Source organism: Ruditapes philippinarum, unplaced genomic scaffold, assembly GCF_026571515.1.
Source record: "Ruditapes philippinarum isolate M1 unplaced genomic scaffold, ASM2657151v2 ctg8696_1_1_1_1, whole genome shotgun sequence".
In the NCBI taxonomy this organism is placed as follows: Eukaryota; Metazoa; Mollusca; class Bivalvia; order Venerida; family Veneridae; genus Ruditapes; species Ruditapes philippinarum.
In genome coordinates this window covers 11,227-27,331 of record NW_026856674.1, presented here as the reverse complement: position 1 = coordinate 27,331, position 16,105 = coordinate 11,227, and the positions used below count along the sequence as shown (strand labels likewise).

The following is a 16,105-nucleotide window of genomic DNA, read 5'->3' as shown; positions in this document are numbered from 1 at the left end:
TTAAACTCTTCGAAACATCAGTTTAGCTGCTTTCAGCGAATCTTTATTTTTTGTAAATGGGAAGTAGTACATGCCCTTGAAGCCGATATTTGTTCCTGGAGTTGCATATTTTCCGTTAGGATTAGCCGAAACACAAGCACTGTACCACCAACCACCATGATAATTGACAGCGCAATGAATTCCTCTTCTATCTTGATCAACGTCGTAGGTTGAAAAATAACTACCATAGCTGCATAATAATCCCATGCCAAGACCTGTTAAATGATTCAAATATTCAGACAACAATAATGCATTTCAAATGTAATTTTTTGAGGATGTTCGTCTTTTGAACCAACTTGATTTATCCTGAACGTTTATGTTTCATTTCCTTATATAATTAAAAAGTACGTATTTTAAACGAATTTGTTAAAACCTTTAGTATTGTAAAATATCTAGTGTCCTTCACACACAAGCCCGAAAATAGCATAAACTAGTTTCGCTTTTGACGTATTTGATGGCTTTTAACGGTCTTTTGCCGTACTTTCTATCATTTCTTAAAATAGATAATAATAATCTCACAATATAAACAGTTTAACGATTTCGTTACATGTTATTACTTGCCTACATTTCCAACTCCTTTATCAATATGGATAGTATAATACGGACTATCACTAAGGCGAAAGTTTATGAATGTTTGGTATGCAGATGTCCCGTTAGCCGCGATCATGTCCATCCTTAACTCTGTTTTCCCATGGGACACCATTTCGTAGATATGTTTAAGACCTGCATGATAAGAATGTACTTTTAACATAGAAATTCAAAATTAATCTCTCTGCTACTCACCTATATATGTAATTACTAGACTTACTGTAAAGACTGTCGCAACTGTAAAGACTGGAACTACTTATGTAACCTTTGTAGCTGGTCACCTCAATCATTCCTGTAAATTTTGTTTAAAACCTTCCTTGTAATTTCAGATAAGATATTTTTTGTATAGAAACTGTGGATAAAAATGAACGGCGATGGGTGGATAAAGGGTTCAATACAACACTTATGAGGACTTTGTGCTCACGTGAGCTAAATGGTAATATGCAACTCGTAGTACATCATTTGCATAAAAAAATCTTCTATTTCGGCCGAAGATCGTCTAAAATTAGTTTGACTTCCAGTAGAATTTACAGGGAAGAAGTGAATATAAGTAGAGATGACAATTCTGTAAACTTATACGAATGAAAATATCGAAAAACACACGAACAAAAATTTCAAATAAATGATAGATATGTTCAATTGATATCAAGTTTATATTTTAATGATAACCATTCTTTACCATTCTTAACAATTAAATATCACTTTCAAAAGTAAAACATTACGTTATATCAAAATTAAGAGGCATGCATCCTTGGACTAATTAAGAGGAATTGACCCATGCGATTCAGACTCTGGGGATATTTTGTGTTTGGTCGGAAAACGCTTCTTTGTCATAGTGGTGTGATATTGTCCATACATAAGATAGCGAATAAATCAACTCGTAGTACAATTTGTTGGGCTAATCCTACTGAAAGCCCTGTTTAACTGTTTGCATAATTTATTAAACAGGCATACTTAGATTTATTTATGAATTCAAAAAGTCGAAACATGTAAAATCAGATTTACATTTGCCGAGTACAACGTAACCTATTTTAAAAATACGTTTGAGTTTTCTTTAAAAATTGTGAAAAGTTACCAAACACCAGCTACGCTTTAAAATGTGGCCAACAATTTAGCAGAAACAGTAACACTGTGAATGTATATAAACATGTTTTACTAAAATTAATTTAATATCATTGTGATGTTTATTTACGATCATAACACATAAAGTACACTTGTAATTAGTATAGCAAAATTAAAATATTATATTGCAATTTACCTAACCAAAATTCGCCATGTACAGAACCAAATCCCCTTTCATAATCACTAAAGCTTTTGTAGAAATCAATGCTGCCATTGAATCGGTTTTGAAAGACCTGTAGTAAATGGATAAATGTGTATTTATTTAGTATACATTAATCAGTTGATATCATGTGAATTAAAACCTTAAAAATTATATATACATGGACATCTAATTATCAAGATTTTATCAATATTTATTTTACCATATTGATAAAAGACAAATGTTGTAATGATGTGAATATCAATAAAATCATCATTTTTTATTTCTTGGATATGGTAGGCATTACATTTGTTATGTTTAATGCAACTTTAACGCAAATTGGTGACTATTGGAACAAATTGCTGAGTCTTTGATCACCATGAAGATTACTAACCATAACCATATAAATGAATTTATTTTTATCTAAGAATACCAAGAGAATGTGTTTGTGTTATAAGAACATTTATCTGAAACAAAACAAAATGACAAAAAAAAAACAACAAACACACCGTCCACCCTCCCGAATCTGTATCAAAGTCGCAATACACAGGTATGACTTTGCCTGTTTTCCATAGACGTACGTTGTATACTCCACTTATTTTCTTGCCCTCATGTTTATTTATATCATAGCAATCTGTGTCTGGTACAAATATCCGTTCTCTATCTAATAACAAGTTAACACGTTTAATTAAGCATAACTGTAGTCTGAAAAGCACAATATTTATAAATAATAATTTCAATAGCTGTAAGATAAAACGTTATATCTCCTATTAATAAATTAACCACCATCATTAAAGAGAAAGCAGAATGTTTGTAAAACCTATTATAAGTGTAATGCAATAGTAATACCAGTGTTGTGAATGCATTTTTTATGCAAAGCTGATTTAATGCACTGAAGAACACAAGAAGAAAATCTAAGATGTGCCCGTGGCACTATTTGATAATTATAAAGGTTTTCGAAGCAAGAATTTCCTTTTAGAGAGAAATTAAAAAGGCCTTATTCTAGACATTCGTTATTTTATATTTTTAATTCCCTTAATTGTCATTAAATGTCTCTACTTTCAAGACATTTTCGGAACAATGACATATGCTTAAAGTTATGTAGACATATGGTGTCTGTTTTGAATCTTATTACTAAAAAATCGCTCCAAATAGATTAAATGTTAAGGCAATGATAGTTTGGTTGTTAAATGTTTTAAGGTTTATTTCACAAAATCAAATGAAATTAAAAGTGAGCATTCAAAAGTAGCAGCGTATTTATATTAATTTGTTTCCTAAAGCAAAGATATTCGGAACACATTGTGCTAAATGGCTGACCGCCATTTTGTTTATTCGTAAATATACCAATAATATGCATACGGACGGGATGGTAAGTGCAATAATTATACGGTTGTGAGAAATAAAAATTGACGAATTTGATTTGTGATGTATCAATATTATAGTTTTAACATAGCAATTTGACCAAAAGGATAAATGTTTTCTTGAAATAGTTTAGTTTAAAATTATCATTATTTAAAGACACAGGATCAGAAAAAGCACTTATTGGAACAAAATGTGTAATAAAGATGAAAAAATTCCATTAGAAAACGTTATTACCTGTACAAGATTCACTGTTACACAATTCATCATCAATATTGTCGCCGAAGCAGTGGTCCCCAAAACGCTGTGGACGTGGGTTGGTACATGATCGTCTACGTGTTCGCATTCCTACACCACAAGTTGCTGAACATTTTCCCCAGTTGCCCCATGAACTCCATCCACCGTGTACTGTTATATCACAGAATGCGTTAATCGATAAGGACATTTTCAAGCTACTTGCATTGTTTGAGCAAATTTAAATTTTATTTTTCAAATTCCATTGCAAATTGCACAACTAATCAAAATAATCAAATATGTTAAACCTTTACCAACAATTGACAGAAAGTGTTTCAATATTTTTTGCCGATTAGGTTTCTATGTTAATTATATATTAAAGACATAATTTTTACAGCCATGGTTAAATTACCTGGACATAACTTCAGTTGACACGTATTTCGCTCGGTTTCTTTACCAGGGCAATCAATGCCCCCATTTTGCGGTGCTGGGTTGGTACAAGACCGATGTCGGAACAGTGACCCTAGCCCACAAGTGACGTCACATGATGACCATTTTGACCATGGAGACCAATTTCCATCCACTGCATGGATAAAGCATATATAATTTTAAAAAAATTGAAATCTTGAACAAACACAAATTGAGGAATGTCGCAAGGACATTGTTAAGTTAAATGAGGACTGGATTGAGAAAATGATAGTGATATTTGGTCTGGAGAAGTATGCGTTAAAGTGTAAAACTACACAGAAGGTAAGGGTTTCTTGATGCCTTCATTTATAAAGTTAAATAATGTTTTTGTATGGCTGTAGGATCTTCATTCAATTATACAAGCTTTGAAAGGTTATGTGTTAAACAATGAACAATTGAACAATAAATCCACCTTTATCTTTACTTTATTCAGATTCGTTTTATATGTATAGATCTATTATTTATTGTTTTAATTTTAGTTGCATTGTCAGTAGGATAAATATATGGACATATTTCCCGAATTGATAAATAAAACTAGCTTATTCGAAAAGTAATTTGCAAACTTGACTTGGTACAGGTATGCTTTCAGCCAGACATTGGAAGAAAATGATGAACACATTATATTAAAAAGTCTACGCACCCAGATTGCAGAGATTGCAATATTTTGGACAAATCTTCTTTGCTTGACTTGTAACCTTACAAATGCTAAACATCGAGTTCAATTTAGCACAATCAACCGACTTGTCATCTTGGCACAAGGAGTCTTGGAAAAAATAGAATATTTTGTTGTTTTTCAGTGAAATAAATTTTTCTGTTGTCTTAGCCGTGCCCAATTGTACAATTCATTCAAAACATATTTTGCCTGTTAAGTCTACGGAAACGAAATAGCAACAAAATAATAGAAAGGGAACAATCTAATTATAATACAATGTAAATATTTTCACTCATGTCTTTTTTTTTTAATTATTACATAATTTTATGCAATAAGAATTGTTGACAAAATTATTCTGACAAAATTTGGTATAATGTTGTATCACATTGATTTTGTGCAAATCAGAATGATAAAATATATCAAAGGTTTTGATTTTGTTTTAAATACCCGGTTAATTGCATTTACTAGTACATTGTAGTTTATTGCATTGCTGTGTAAAATCGTCATCGACGTGGATCAAAGGTGTAATTGCATACATTGGTTTTAATTGTTTTTATTTGTAATAGCTAATAGTTTCACATTCTGACAGAAGTATTTGAAAAGATTAAAATATTTATTCAGAAAATATCTGTGGATCAATCACAACGACTTTACACCCAGATTCGAGCATGCCAAGAATTACTACAATATTTAATATTTTTATATTAAGTCATTCTATTTGAACGATTTGATTTTTTTTTCATACTTTCAAACCGTCACGCCTAATTTAAATACACAAAGGATATTGACAACACTTTTGCTTGTTCCGATCGATTTGATTTGCTAATACCAGTAAACATATTTCAGTTTATCTAAGATCCTTAGAATATAATTATATTTGTTTTGTAACTCAAAAATATTTTTCATCCAGTGTCAGTTCTTTTGAAGTACACCAGCGAATCATTTTAATTTTTACTGCCAATTATATACATCTTCAGCAGACATGTTATGCTGTGATAGAAGAAATCAAAACATATTACTTTTTGGCGGATCAGAACTATCCGGTCTCTCCATCTTTGCTTATAGTTAGGAAGCAGATAAATACTTAAACAATTCTCAAACAGATTTAGAACCGGTGTACCTGTTCGCTTGTCTCCAATATTTACAGATTTTGTGAGACCGACCGAAACATACCAAAAACTAGAGGGTAAATGTTTATGCATGTACCAAAATTAGTAAAAGATGGCAGGTTGAAAAGCTGATTACCGTTGACAGAGAAATAATTAATCTTGAGGAAAAGTAAGATACATCAGGTAAGTTGGGTCAGTTCTTCCTTACATTGCTAGTTATTGCTACAAACAACTTCTAATTGTGCGCTGTCTGTGTGTAAAAATGCAGTTCATGGTAGGTCTAGACATTTGGCGTAGTCACAGCCTATCAAAAATTATTTCGAGAGTAATCATAACTAAACAGCAATAAGACGTATGCCTCTTACTTGGAAGATAGTCACAAAGATCCTCATTACATTTTTGCCTGGAGCAACACTCGTAGCAATAACTTGTCTTTTCAGCGCTCATTTTTGCATTTTCTGAAGCATTTTGACTTGTAAAGTATGTACCACAACTCTGTACGATTTAAAACAGTGTTACAAATTATTTAAAATCTGTTTAAAAGATACGTGAAATACTCAACAAAAATGCAGGTACAACAGTTTCAAACAAGTTATTCAAAACAATAAATATTTGTTTTGTATATTTGGATAAACTGTATTTTATTTTTGTTTATTGTACAATATATTTTTACTTTTCTTTTGCAATGAAATTTGAATAAGTTGCATGGTATATGTATCAAAAATGATATTAAAACGCATTTCATTTTTTAGCACAAAAGATTGGCTTGTAATTACAGAATTTACTATTATTTACCTCTTTGTCAATGCATCCCATGTCAAACTGAACCTGGTTTGTGTAGTCCCGCTTTTTGAAACAAACCTATGAAATTGTAAATTGAATTTTACAAATGATACTAGGTAACACAAGTTACAATTGCACAAAACATTATTTCTTAAATTCATTTATGAATTTATATTTAACTTATTTCTACTTGCTTGTGACATTTTGTCTTTTGTATTCGTTCCCTTATTGTATTAAACCAAAAATGTAAATAAGGGATTTTCCATGTTGAAAGCAGTCAATATTCCATCATATTATTGTAATAAAGATTCTTTTGATCGACCATTTAAACGGACAATACACACTGTCTTTTGGGCATCAAAAATGATCAAACATAAATAACTTGCTGATCTTGAAATAATTTAATGGTGTAATATTTTACCTGCCCTTCCACACATATTTCCGTTGACTTGCATTCATTTATATTTAGAGCATTAGAGCAAATGTAACACTCCAAGGAACCTAAAACAAATCATAGTAATGAAATGAAACCTTATGTAACTTATCAACACAATTACAAGGGTATTATGCTTAAAATGTATTGTTATTGTGTCGCTCATGTGTACACAGTGTATTCGTTATTTATTCAAGTAAATATTATTAGCGATTGAAACAAGCAAACACTGCGCATATTTTGACCATTTTCTAAATTATCTATCTGGAAAACATAATTAAAATCATACTGATAAACATGATGATATTTTTCACTTTTCTATGTATTAAATCACCATTCATTGCAACTTACTGTAATTGGTACTTACTATTAAATCATTTATTGACATACAAATGTATACATCTCAAAGATATTTTTTAAACTACAAAGGGTATTAAAGAAAACACATTGCATGCAAGATTGATATAAATATTATTTAAGTTTTGCTAAAAGGAAGTGACACGCGGCATGAGGTATGAAAAGAAGTTGGTACGCACCTGCCCTGTTGATTGCAGAAACACAAAGGAACAATACACAAACTGTATAAACAAACAATGATGTTAAACTTGTTTTAGATAAGATAACATTTTTCAAAAACAATTTCTTTCTAAAAGTTGAAATATGAAGATTTGGCTATTGTGGTATTGAAAAGATACGATCTTTTCAACAATGCAATTAAGTTTATTTAGAGTTGTCATTTTTTACTCAATTTTGACGCGACTGAGATATGACAAGTATTTTTGTTTATATTTACAATGAAAAAAAAAGAAGACAAATATTGTTTTACAAAAGAAATGGCTTGCATTTTTTACAAAAGAAATTGACAATAGACTTACTAAGTTCCACTATCGTTGACTTCATCTTTCATCGCTGACTACTTCTTTACCGCAATGTACTTTCAGCTCTCTTTGTATCTATAAATATTGTACAGTTTAATTGCCAAACAACAAATCACATAAATGCAGGTGATTACAAGTACAATAGAAATGTTAAATAGGAGTTATCGGAAAATAAAACAGGAACAGCTTTTACAGCAAGATTTTTCACTTATTTTCTTACCAATATTGTGCACATGTGATGTTAAATCTATTAATTCGCTTGTCCCTTGCATTGTTCTGTGTTTGAAGAAAAAAGATACTTAGACGTAGATAGCAGAAAAAAATAAATGGAGTAGAATAAGCAGCAGTAAAGGCCATACTTTATCAATAAATTAAATTGATAATGCTTTGTTTATTACCTTATTTTAATATTCAAAAGATTTGCGCTATCAAAGAAACCAAATATCATGTCCTTGCTTTCATATATATGAAAACGTAGACTTATGCATATATTTTTGTAAGCAAATTATACATCGTGTTATAAGAAGCTGCGAATATGTGCGATGAGTTATCAGCGTATGCCATTTTCAACAACAGGAACGGCAATCAGATAAATTTACAATCAATCTATTTAACTTTCAGCTAATAATAAAAAGCTATTTGCTTCATTGAGGAAACAAAATGAACGTTGTGAAAAAAAGACAATTAATGAATGAAAACATCCAAGTATATGTGCCTCGTATTGATTTCATTTTCAATTTCAATGGATATAAAAAATACAATTTCAAAATAAAGTGTTGTTCTACAAAATTATATATAGGATTAGTTAATATAAAAAAAATAACCAGGTACATGTACAATAAAATAACTTACAGTATCTAATCCGGCTTCCTGTACCATCACATCAAGCATCTATAAGAGGAAGAAGGAAAATATAAACCCTGATGAAAAGCTGTGTTATTCTAACCAACGAATGAAGTAATTATAAATGTATATATTTTAACACTGCCTTAAGTATTATTTGTTGTGACATTTAGTAGTGTAAAGCCAGTTTTCCAAATCAGATTTGTATTGCATTTCGGGAAGATAACATCGGAATGTAATATAGCTTATTTTTCCACGGATGCCCATTGTCCGGATGAAGGAAGTAAGTAACGATAACAGCCTTGGTCGTAGTAGATTGATGATCAATATTGGGTTTGTCTCGCGACGATGAAACGCATGTGTTTCATTTTAAGTTTAATATTAAATTTTTCGAAATATTGTGTCAATTCATGCAATTCACTAAAAGTCACTGTTTTGTTTGTATGTCACGAATTATTTTAGGAATAGATACACGTTGATTAATTAGACTCGGGTGTTTATGGCCCTCTTGTTTACTACTTAACATGTATGTCTTTTCTAAATTTTATACAAAACAGCAAAAATCAAATATGAAATATTTGATTACTATCATTGGTAGATAAGTATGCCTGGCAACTTTGCTTTAATTATAATATCAAGCCAAAATATGGACAGTATGGTCGCTGATTTGTGCCATTCGTATTTTCGCCCCAAGACCCCCGCCAAGCGAAAAGTCGAAAATTAACAAGTTAAAATAGCGGGGGCGCGGAGCGAAAAGTCGCTAATTAGAGAGGGCGCGGGCGAAGTTTAATAAATAAAACTTCAACAAGATTTAAGAAATAAAACGGCGATGGCGCAGAGCGAAAACATGATTATTAACGGGAACGCGCTGCGAAGTTTACATGCTAATAAGCGAGGGCGCGCGGCGAAGTTTATGTTTTCGTCCCGCGACCCCGCAAAGCGAAAAGTCGAGAATAAACAAGTTAAAATGGCGGGGGCGCGGAGCGAAAGGACGCTCACAAGCGGGGCGCTAATAAGCGTGTTTTCGCTCCGCGCCAAAGCCGTTTTATTTCTTATATCTTGCCCCGCACCCCCGCGGGGCGAGGTTTTATTTAGTTAACTTCGCGCCGCTCCGCGTCCCCGCCGTTTTATCTTGTTAATTCTTGACTTTTCGATTGACGGGGTCGCGGGGCGAAAACACGAATTGCACAAATCAGCCACCATAGGACAGTGCAGTTAGGGGCAACTTGTTTTGTCATCACACCCACTTTTAAAGGGGGTGTGGTAATCATGCATAAGTCTCGTCTTTTCTACTCCTGCAACTAAATATTCCATTAATTATCTAGATATTTTGGCTGTATATCGTGCATGTTAAAAATCCATTGATGACAGTACTGGTCAACATGAAGTTGACTACCCTGACATAACTTTTTGGAGAAGCCCATTCCGGGTCCGATATATGTACATGCTTGTAAAATAAATACCTTTTATAACATTTTCATAATCATTCAATTAATGCAAACAATGATTTTCCTTCACCGTAACGGGTACACCAATCTGAAAATAAATAATTACAATGATAACATATCTTATAACACCAATACCTAGATAAAACTCTACTGTTTATGACTGATAATCGTGTAATATGTACATGTCCAACCTGTTTATTATCGATATCACAACATACATATATTATGTAAATATTATTTTATCACTCTCTTTGACACTTTTGCTATTTCATTTGTATTTGATGTATAGTATCATAAAGTTATAAAAATGAAAGGGTTTATAATAATTGTCTTCTTATATTCAAAGGTATGTTTCTGTTCAGTTTCTTTGTTTTGTTGTTTTTGTTGTTGTTGGTTGTTTTTATGGTTGTTTTTGTTGTTGTTTTTATCGTTCGGTACCTTATTTGTTAAGGGTTTTATATGGAATCTTTTCAACTTTTTGGCCAATGTTATCGATTTGCATGTAAAGTTGCCATATATATTTCATTTAGCTGGCAATACACTCCGAAATGCCAAAACTGGATTTATATTTTGTATACGAGTATTTCATACTGTTAGGTTTCTGTAGTACAAATGTAAATCATATTTGTTTAATCATTTTATGATTGCAGACTTTAGACGGAAGCAGTATTTGTGATAATATTACCTGTGGGCCAAACAGCGTATGTTCCGTTTCAGCAAGCTCCCCAGGCTATAATTGTTCCTGTTATGCTGGTTTTATATCTCCGAATTGTACCGATCGTGACGAATGTTCTATGGTATCTAATTTGTGTCAAAATGGTACGTGCGTTAACAACCCAGGCTCGTATTCCTGTGCATGTAACACAGGATATACAGGTTTTCATTGTGACAAACAGGCGGATCCTTGCTTGTTGAATCCATGTGAAAATGGGGGCACCTGTCAACCAGCGACTGACGGTACATTCTTGTGCAAATGTTTTGCTGGATTCGATTCAAACTACAATTGTAGAGATATCAATGAATGTTCGATAGCTTCTGGTACTTGTCATAATGGTACGTGCCAAAATACTTTAGGTTCTTTTAAGTGTTTGTGTAATGCCGGGTACCAAGGGGCGCACTGCACGCGAGATACCAATGAATGTGACAAACATCCGTGTAACAATAACAGCGCATGCGTGAACAATGCAGGGTCGTATAAATGCATGTGCTATCCAGGATATGATGGCTCAGATTGTGTAGACAAAGATGAATGTTCTTTGTCAGCCAGTATTTGTAACCATGGAACGTGCGTGAATACACCAGGTTCATTTAAATGTGTCTGTCAAAATGGTTATAGTAATCCACGATGCAAAGATATAAATGAATGCTTGAATTCTCCATGTATCAATGGCTTGTGTGTAAATACAGAGGGATCATTTCAGTGTAAGTGCAACCATGGTTTTCAAGGAAAACTTTGCGAAGAAAAAATAATAGTAACATCCACAACTGTTTCATCGACTTCTATAAAAACAACTCACAAAGTATCACTTTTACTGTCTTCAATATTTGCTTTTTCATCAACACCTCCTTTTGATGTCACAACTGCTACAACTATAAAAACGTCATTACTTAGGACTTCTTCAACCTCTTCCGTACCTTCGGTTACTTCAAAAGCATTTTTACCAACATCCGATATGCATGCTTCAGTGACTAGTTCTTCATCTAGCTCATATTCGACATTGTCAAAAGTATATTCGCCTCATTCTGTACAAAAATCTGACATAACAACTTCACCACTAGGAAAAAGTCAGGTTGCAGACAGATGGAGGAATATACAAACAACCAGAAGTAGTATTGTAAGTATATGTTAACTTATATAAGTTTTCAAAAACTTTTTCAAAGCTGGCATTAATTCAGTATACCTTAATACCACCACAGTAAATAATTACGTCTGCTTTGCGAAAGACAGGTACAAGTTAAAAATATATAGGCTCCAAAGAAAGGTACAATGATCAGAAGTAGCAGATGCTTTTTCTTGCAAGATAAAGTACACATAAATTGTACTGGCTTGAGGTTCGTTATAGGTCCATTTCTAATAAGTAAAGTAAGTAAACTGACAATCTCCGTTTTCAATCGAATTCTTTATAGCTAAAACAAAACATTTTTTATAACGGACAAACATGATTTTTATAATATTTAAATTATGATGGTTTAAGAGACTTTGATACTTGTTACCTGACGAAAGAAGTGATAAATGTGAAATAATCGTCACAAAAGTAGCATACTATAAACAAATTAGTATTTTGACTTCTATACAAAATACAAAATCACTGTACTTATTGCCAAAAAGTTACTGAAGAAAAAGATTGTTGAGGTTATTGGCCAGTGAGTAATGTTTTGGATACTATATAGTATATAAGTACACGAAATTTAAAAAGCTTTTAAGAAATACGAAATAAAGTATTTCCGGGGCATAATGGGCTTTTAAATTTGTTTTTTTTTACACCTTAGCTAAGTATTGTTATCAAGAACTGTGTAATTAGTGTTTGTCACTCATGTCACAAATGTTTGATTATGACATTTCAGCCATGGGCACAGAACCATTGGTATATTTTTGTATTGGTCGGTGTTGTATTGATAACAGGAATATTAGTATCTCTGGTTGTGGTCAAGAAAAGGTACGTAAACGCTTCTTCCAGTTCGTTTGGACAACATAGATTGTAGTTCTTAAAACGAATCGTAAACTCATCATTTTATCAAAGTATCTAATTTATTTTGTTTAAGATTAGACATTGAAGATATCTGTAGATAACATTTTGATGCTGATTTTTGAAAACACGACTTAAATCTATTGATGCTTTTTGTTGTGAGGAACTGTGAGTTGAACAAAATTGTAACTTTTGTGTTAGTGCAAATTCAGAATAAATTTAAGTTCATGTGCAAAATAAATATTTATGTTACAAAGTTCCTCCTTTACAGACTGCGGAAGGCGTCTGGGTTTACTCGTCTTAACGGTTCACTCGAGGTAACAAGTTCTACGACAGTAAAACAAATTCAGGCAGAGAATCCGCTGTATATGGAGTTCCATGGACATGAATCTGGAGCATCAGATCTTTAGAAATAACTGTTTAATACTTTGATTTTAACTTCTGTTCGAATATAAAGGTCGGCGTCGGGATTTTCATGCTTAAATTTTGTCTAGTTAACAGTTTGCATGCAGGTTGCATCTCAATAATAAATGCATGGATTGGATTCATACATGCATTTCTAGAATTATACCAATAAAAATATCTAAGTTCCGAGTCTACCCTCTGTAAAGTAAGAACAATAACCTCTAGTACATTTAACGTTTTTATGACTCTATTTTATCTCCATCAACTACATCAAGTATTCTTTGAAATTCAGGTCTGAATTATGGTCACTCTTTGAGACACATTTCTTTCCAATTTGGTGAGGGTTTTTTTTTCTAGTCATGTTGTTAAATTAATCACCCTTATGACATGTTGCCTGTTTTTGTCCCCTGCCACTCACACCAAAGGGGACTTTAGGTTTATCCTCCGTACGTTTGACCGTACGTAAGTATTGAATGTATTTTTAAGAAACTTGAAATATATCTAGATTACAGTAAGAGATCATGCATGTCAATGTTCACTACTCTAGCACCAAAAATATTAAAATTAATAACCTTGAATTTAGAATTTTCATAAGAAAGGTTTATTAAGTTTTCTCTAACTTCTTTGTTCCTTAATGTATCTACTTAAAACTTCAAGTTTATCTTCTTTATATTCACTTTAATCATGTATTAGAAGAATCAACGTGTAGCTTGACGATTTCTGGAATTATGACCCATTGAAATTTATTTGAAAATTGTTGTTTGTTGTTGTTGATGTTGTTTAATTTTCTTCTTTGTTACTTTAAATGTTATATATTTGAAACATATTTCTGATTTCATTTTTTGCCGTTGTTACTATAAATTGTATCTACTATAGACATAAGATTTTGTTTTTTGTCATCACACTCGACATGTATGATAAGGTTCATAAGTCTAGCATCTTAATTTCAAGAGCTTTCTCCTCTTTAGTTCAAGAATTTTGCTTTTGAAAATGTTATATTGTGGTTACAACAAGGCAGGTGTAAAATTTGCCCTCTGTCTCTTCGTCTGTTCCTAAAAAACTGTTTCCTGATCACTTTTAAAGAACTCAGAACTTTACTAAACAAATTACTTAAAATAGAGAAAAGTTGAAACATTATTTAATCAGTTTCATCCTTCTGAGAAACTTGGATATTTTGTTTATCTTTTATATAAACATTATTTCCTTATTAGGCAGAGAGAGAAACTAAACACATTACTATAATGATAAAGATACAATAAGAACTCTAGTTCATTCATGTCACAATGGCATAAGCCCTTCAGAATTGCACTCTTAGGAAATATAGATAAAAATTTAAAGATAGTCAGCCAACAGCAGAAAACCTAAGTGGCAAACGTTATTCACTTTCGGTTCCAGCAAACGGGTGAGGATTAAAACTAGCATCACAAGTGTTACACAGATGTAACTTCAGTACATGTAGTTCATAGAAAATGAGTATCCATTGAAAATGGCATTCTTTATGATTGTCTGCTAATTTCAATCTTATATAATGTCCCAACAAATACAAGATTTGAGGGTGAGGGGTAAATGTAGGAAACATTTTGTCCTGTCGCTGCACGTTCTAAGAACTCAAATTATTCATTTCAAAGGTCACGAAGAATTTAAACAGGCTAATATTAGAACTGTTAAACTTGTTTTATGACAAATGCATGCCCTACTCCTTTACTTCACTTGTTTTTCAGCGCCATATGACCTATATTTTGTCGATGTGCAGTTAAAACCAACTAAAACAAAACAAATCTTCACTGGTTTTGTTTTACTAAATTTTGACTACTAGTAAGAGACTGTAGTGTTCTAAATTTGATGACCTACAATGTTGCGCTATGTCTTTTTCCACATTTTTTTAGCCTAAGGGTTTTGTATGAATGATATAATGTCCTCATTGCCGTCTTGTAACTCTTAGCAACCCCACGTTTTTTTTATGATATATTGATTTGCAACTTATCCGTTTTCCTCTTCGGTATGACTGACTACCTGTTTCAATCCTCTATATAAAAAAGGCAAAGTAATTTATTAGCCTTTGATTTACAAAAGTGGTACAATAATGCCCGTGAAGAAACATATCTCTACCATGAGGGTCAGTTAGTTTTATTATATGTTGCATAACATTTTATTATATAAGTGTGTTATTAATCTAATGAAACTACAATGCCAAGTGCTTATACATGTATATTTGCTTGTGACATCAAGTTGTGGTCTTAAACGAAATTATGCCCTTGGGTTCAAAATCAGTCCCGCCCAACATCTTTGATGCATATGGCATCTTTTTTTATCTCCAACAGTGATAAGTAAGCCCTGTCCTGTGGGTCAAACATTTAGATTAGCAGGTATAAAATTTGTAAACATAAAGTTATATAATTTTAAAATTGCATTTAAAACAAGAAAATAATTTGTCAATAGAATCTGCTTAAGAATTTGCATAATATCAAATATACAAACTCTATATTACCTTCTTGTATTTCCTGTGTGATGTTATGCATATTATATAGATTGTATATACTGCCTGGTAAACAACCGTTTTACATCTTTCGGAGGTATACAATGAATTGCTGTGTCACTACTTCCAAACTAGTGTATGTTGTTAAAGTTGTCTTGGCCATGTTCATGACAATAAATTTTCAAAACTGGTGAAACGCATAATCAATATTTGTATCAGTTTGCTGAATAAGAAATGGAACAAGTAAGGTTGAGGATTGCTTCAATTTAAATATTGGAATGAATAATTCTTTTCATGACTTTACTTTCCTAATTTACTTCCACTAACGGTTGCGATATATATATTGATTTTACATTTGATGATATCATACGGAAAACTTCGGTAGAGATAAATTAAGATTAAGTTAGTAAGATTTTTTGAATAATTTACATTAAAGTTACGA

At 32.1% G+C, this 16,105-nt stretch overlaps 2 protein-coding genes across 2 annotated transcripts; one reads left to right on the top strand and one right to left on the bottom strand.

Annotated features, from left to right (window-relative positions):
- LOC132747282 (uncharacterized) lies at nt 1-8,750 on the bottom strand. Its single transcript, XM_060736609.1, has 13 exons — nt 8,657-8,750; nt 7,802-7,879; nt 7,463-7,504; nt 6,915-6,994; nt 6,506-6,571; nt 6,076-6,205; nt 4,590-4,712; nt 3,894-4,064; nt 3,485-3,655; nt 2,398-2,552; nt 1,886-1,982; nt 601-762; nt 1-254 (listed from the first exon to the last, which is right to left on the bottom strand). The coding sequence occupies exons 2-13, from the start codon at nt 7,824-7,826 to the stop codon at nt 1-3; spliced, it is 1,476 nt and encodes a 491-aa protein (XP_060592592.1). The 5' UTR covers nt 7,827-7,879; nt 8,657-8,750.
- Nucleotides 8,751-10,319: 1,569 nt separating this feature from the next.
- On the top strand, nt 10,320-15,316 carry LOC132747286 (latent-transforming growth factor beta-binding protein 4-like). The gene is made up of 4 exons (XM_060736612.1): nt 10,320-10,441; nt 10,746-11,930; nt 12,661-12,752; nt 13,054-15,316. The coding sequence occupies exons 1-4, from the start codon at nt 10,403-10,405 to the stop codon at nt 13,190-13,192; spliced, it is 1,455 nt and encodes a 484-aa protein (XP_060592595.1). The 5' UTR covers nt 10,320-10,402; the 3' UTR covers nt 13,193-15,316.
- Nucleotides 15,317-16,105: the final 789 nt, after the last annotated feature.

Bases quoted from the DNA above. Each gene is read 5' to 3' on its own strand.
- LOC132747282 (XM_060736609.1), bottom strand. From the start codon at position 7,826: ATGAAGTCAACGATAGTGGAACTTA. The intron at 6,995-7,462 runs GTGCGTACCAAC...GATTTGTTTTAG, and splicing joins TTCTGCAATCAACAGGGCAG to GTTCCTTGGAGTGTTACATT. The intron at 4,713-6,075 runs GTAAGAGGCATA...ATTTTTTCCAAG, and splicing joins TCTTTGTGACTATCTTCCAA to ACTCCTTGTGCCAAGATGAC.
- LOC132747286 (XM_060736612.1), top strand. From the start codon at position 10,403: ATGAAAGGGTTTATAATAATTGTCTTCTTATATTCAAAG. The intron at 10,442-10,745 runs GTATGTTTCTGT...TTATGATTGCAG, and splicing joins TTGTCTTCTTATATTCAAAG to ACTTTAGACGGAAGCAGTAT. The intron at 11,931-12,660 runs GTAAGTATATGT...ATGACATTTCAG, and splicing joins AAACAACCAGAAGTAGTATT to CCATGGGCACAGAACCATTG.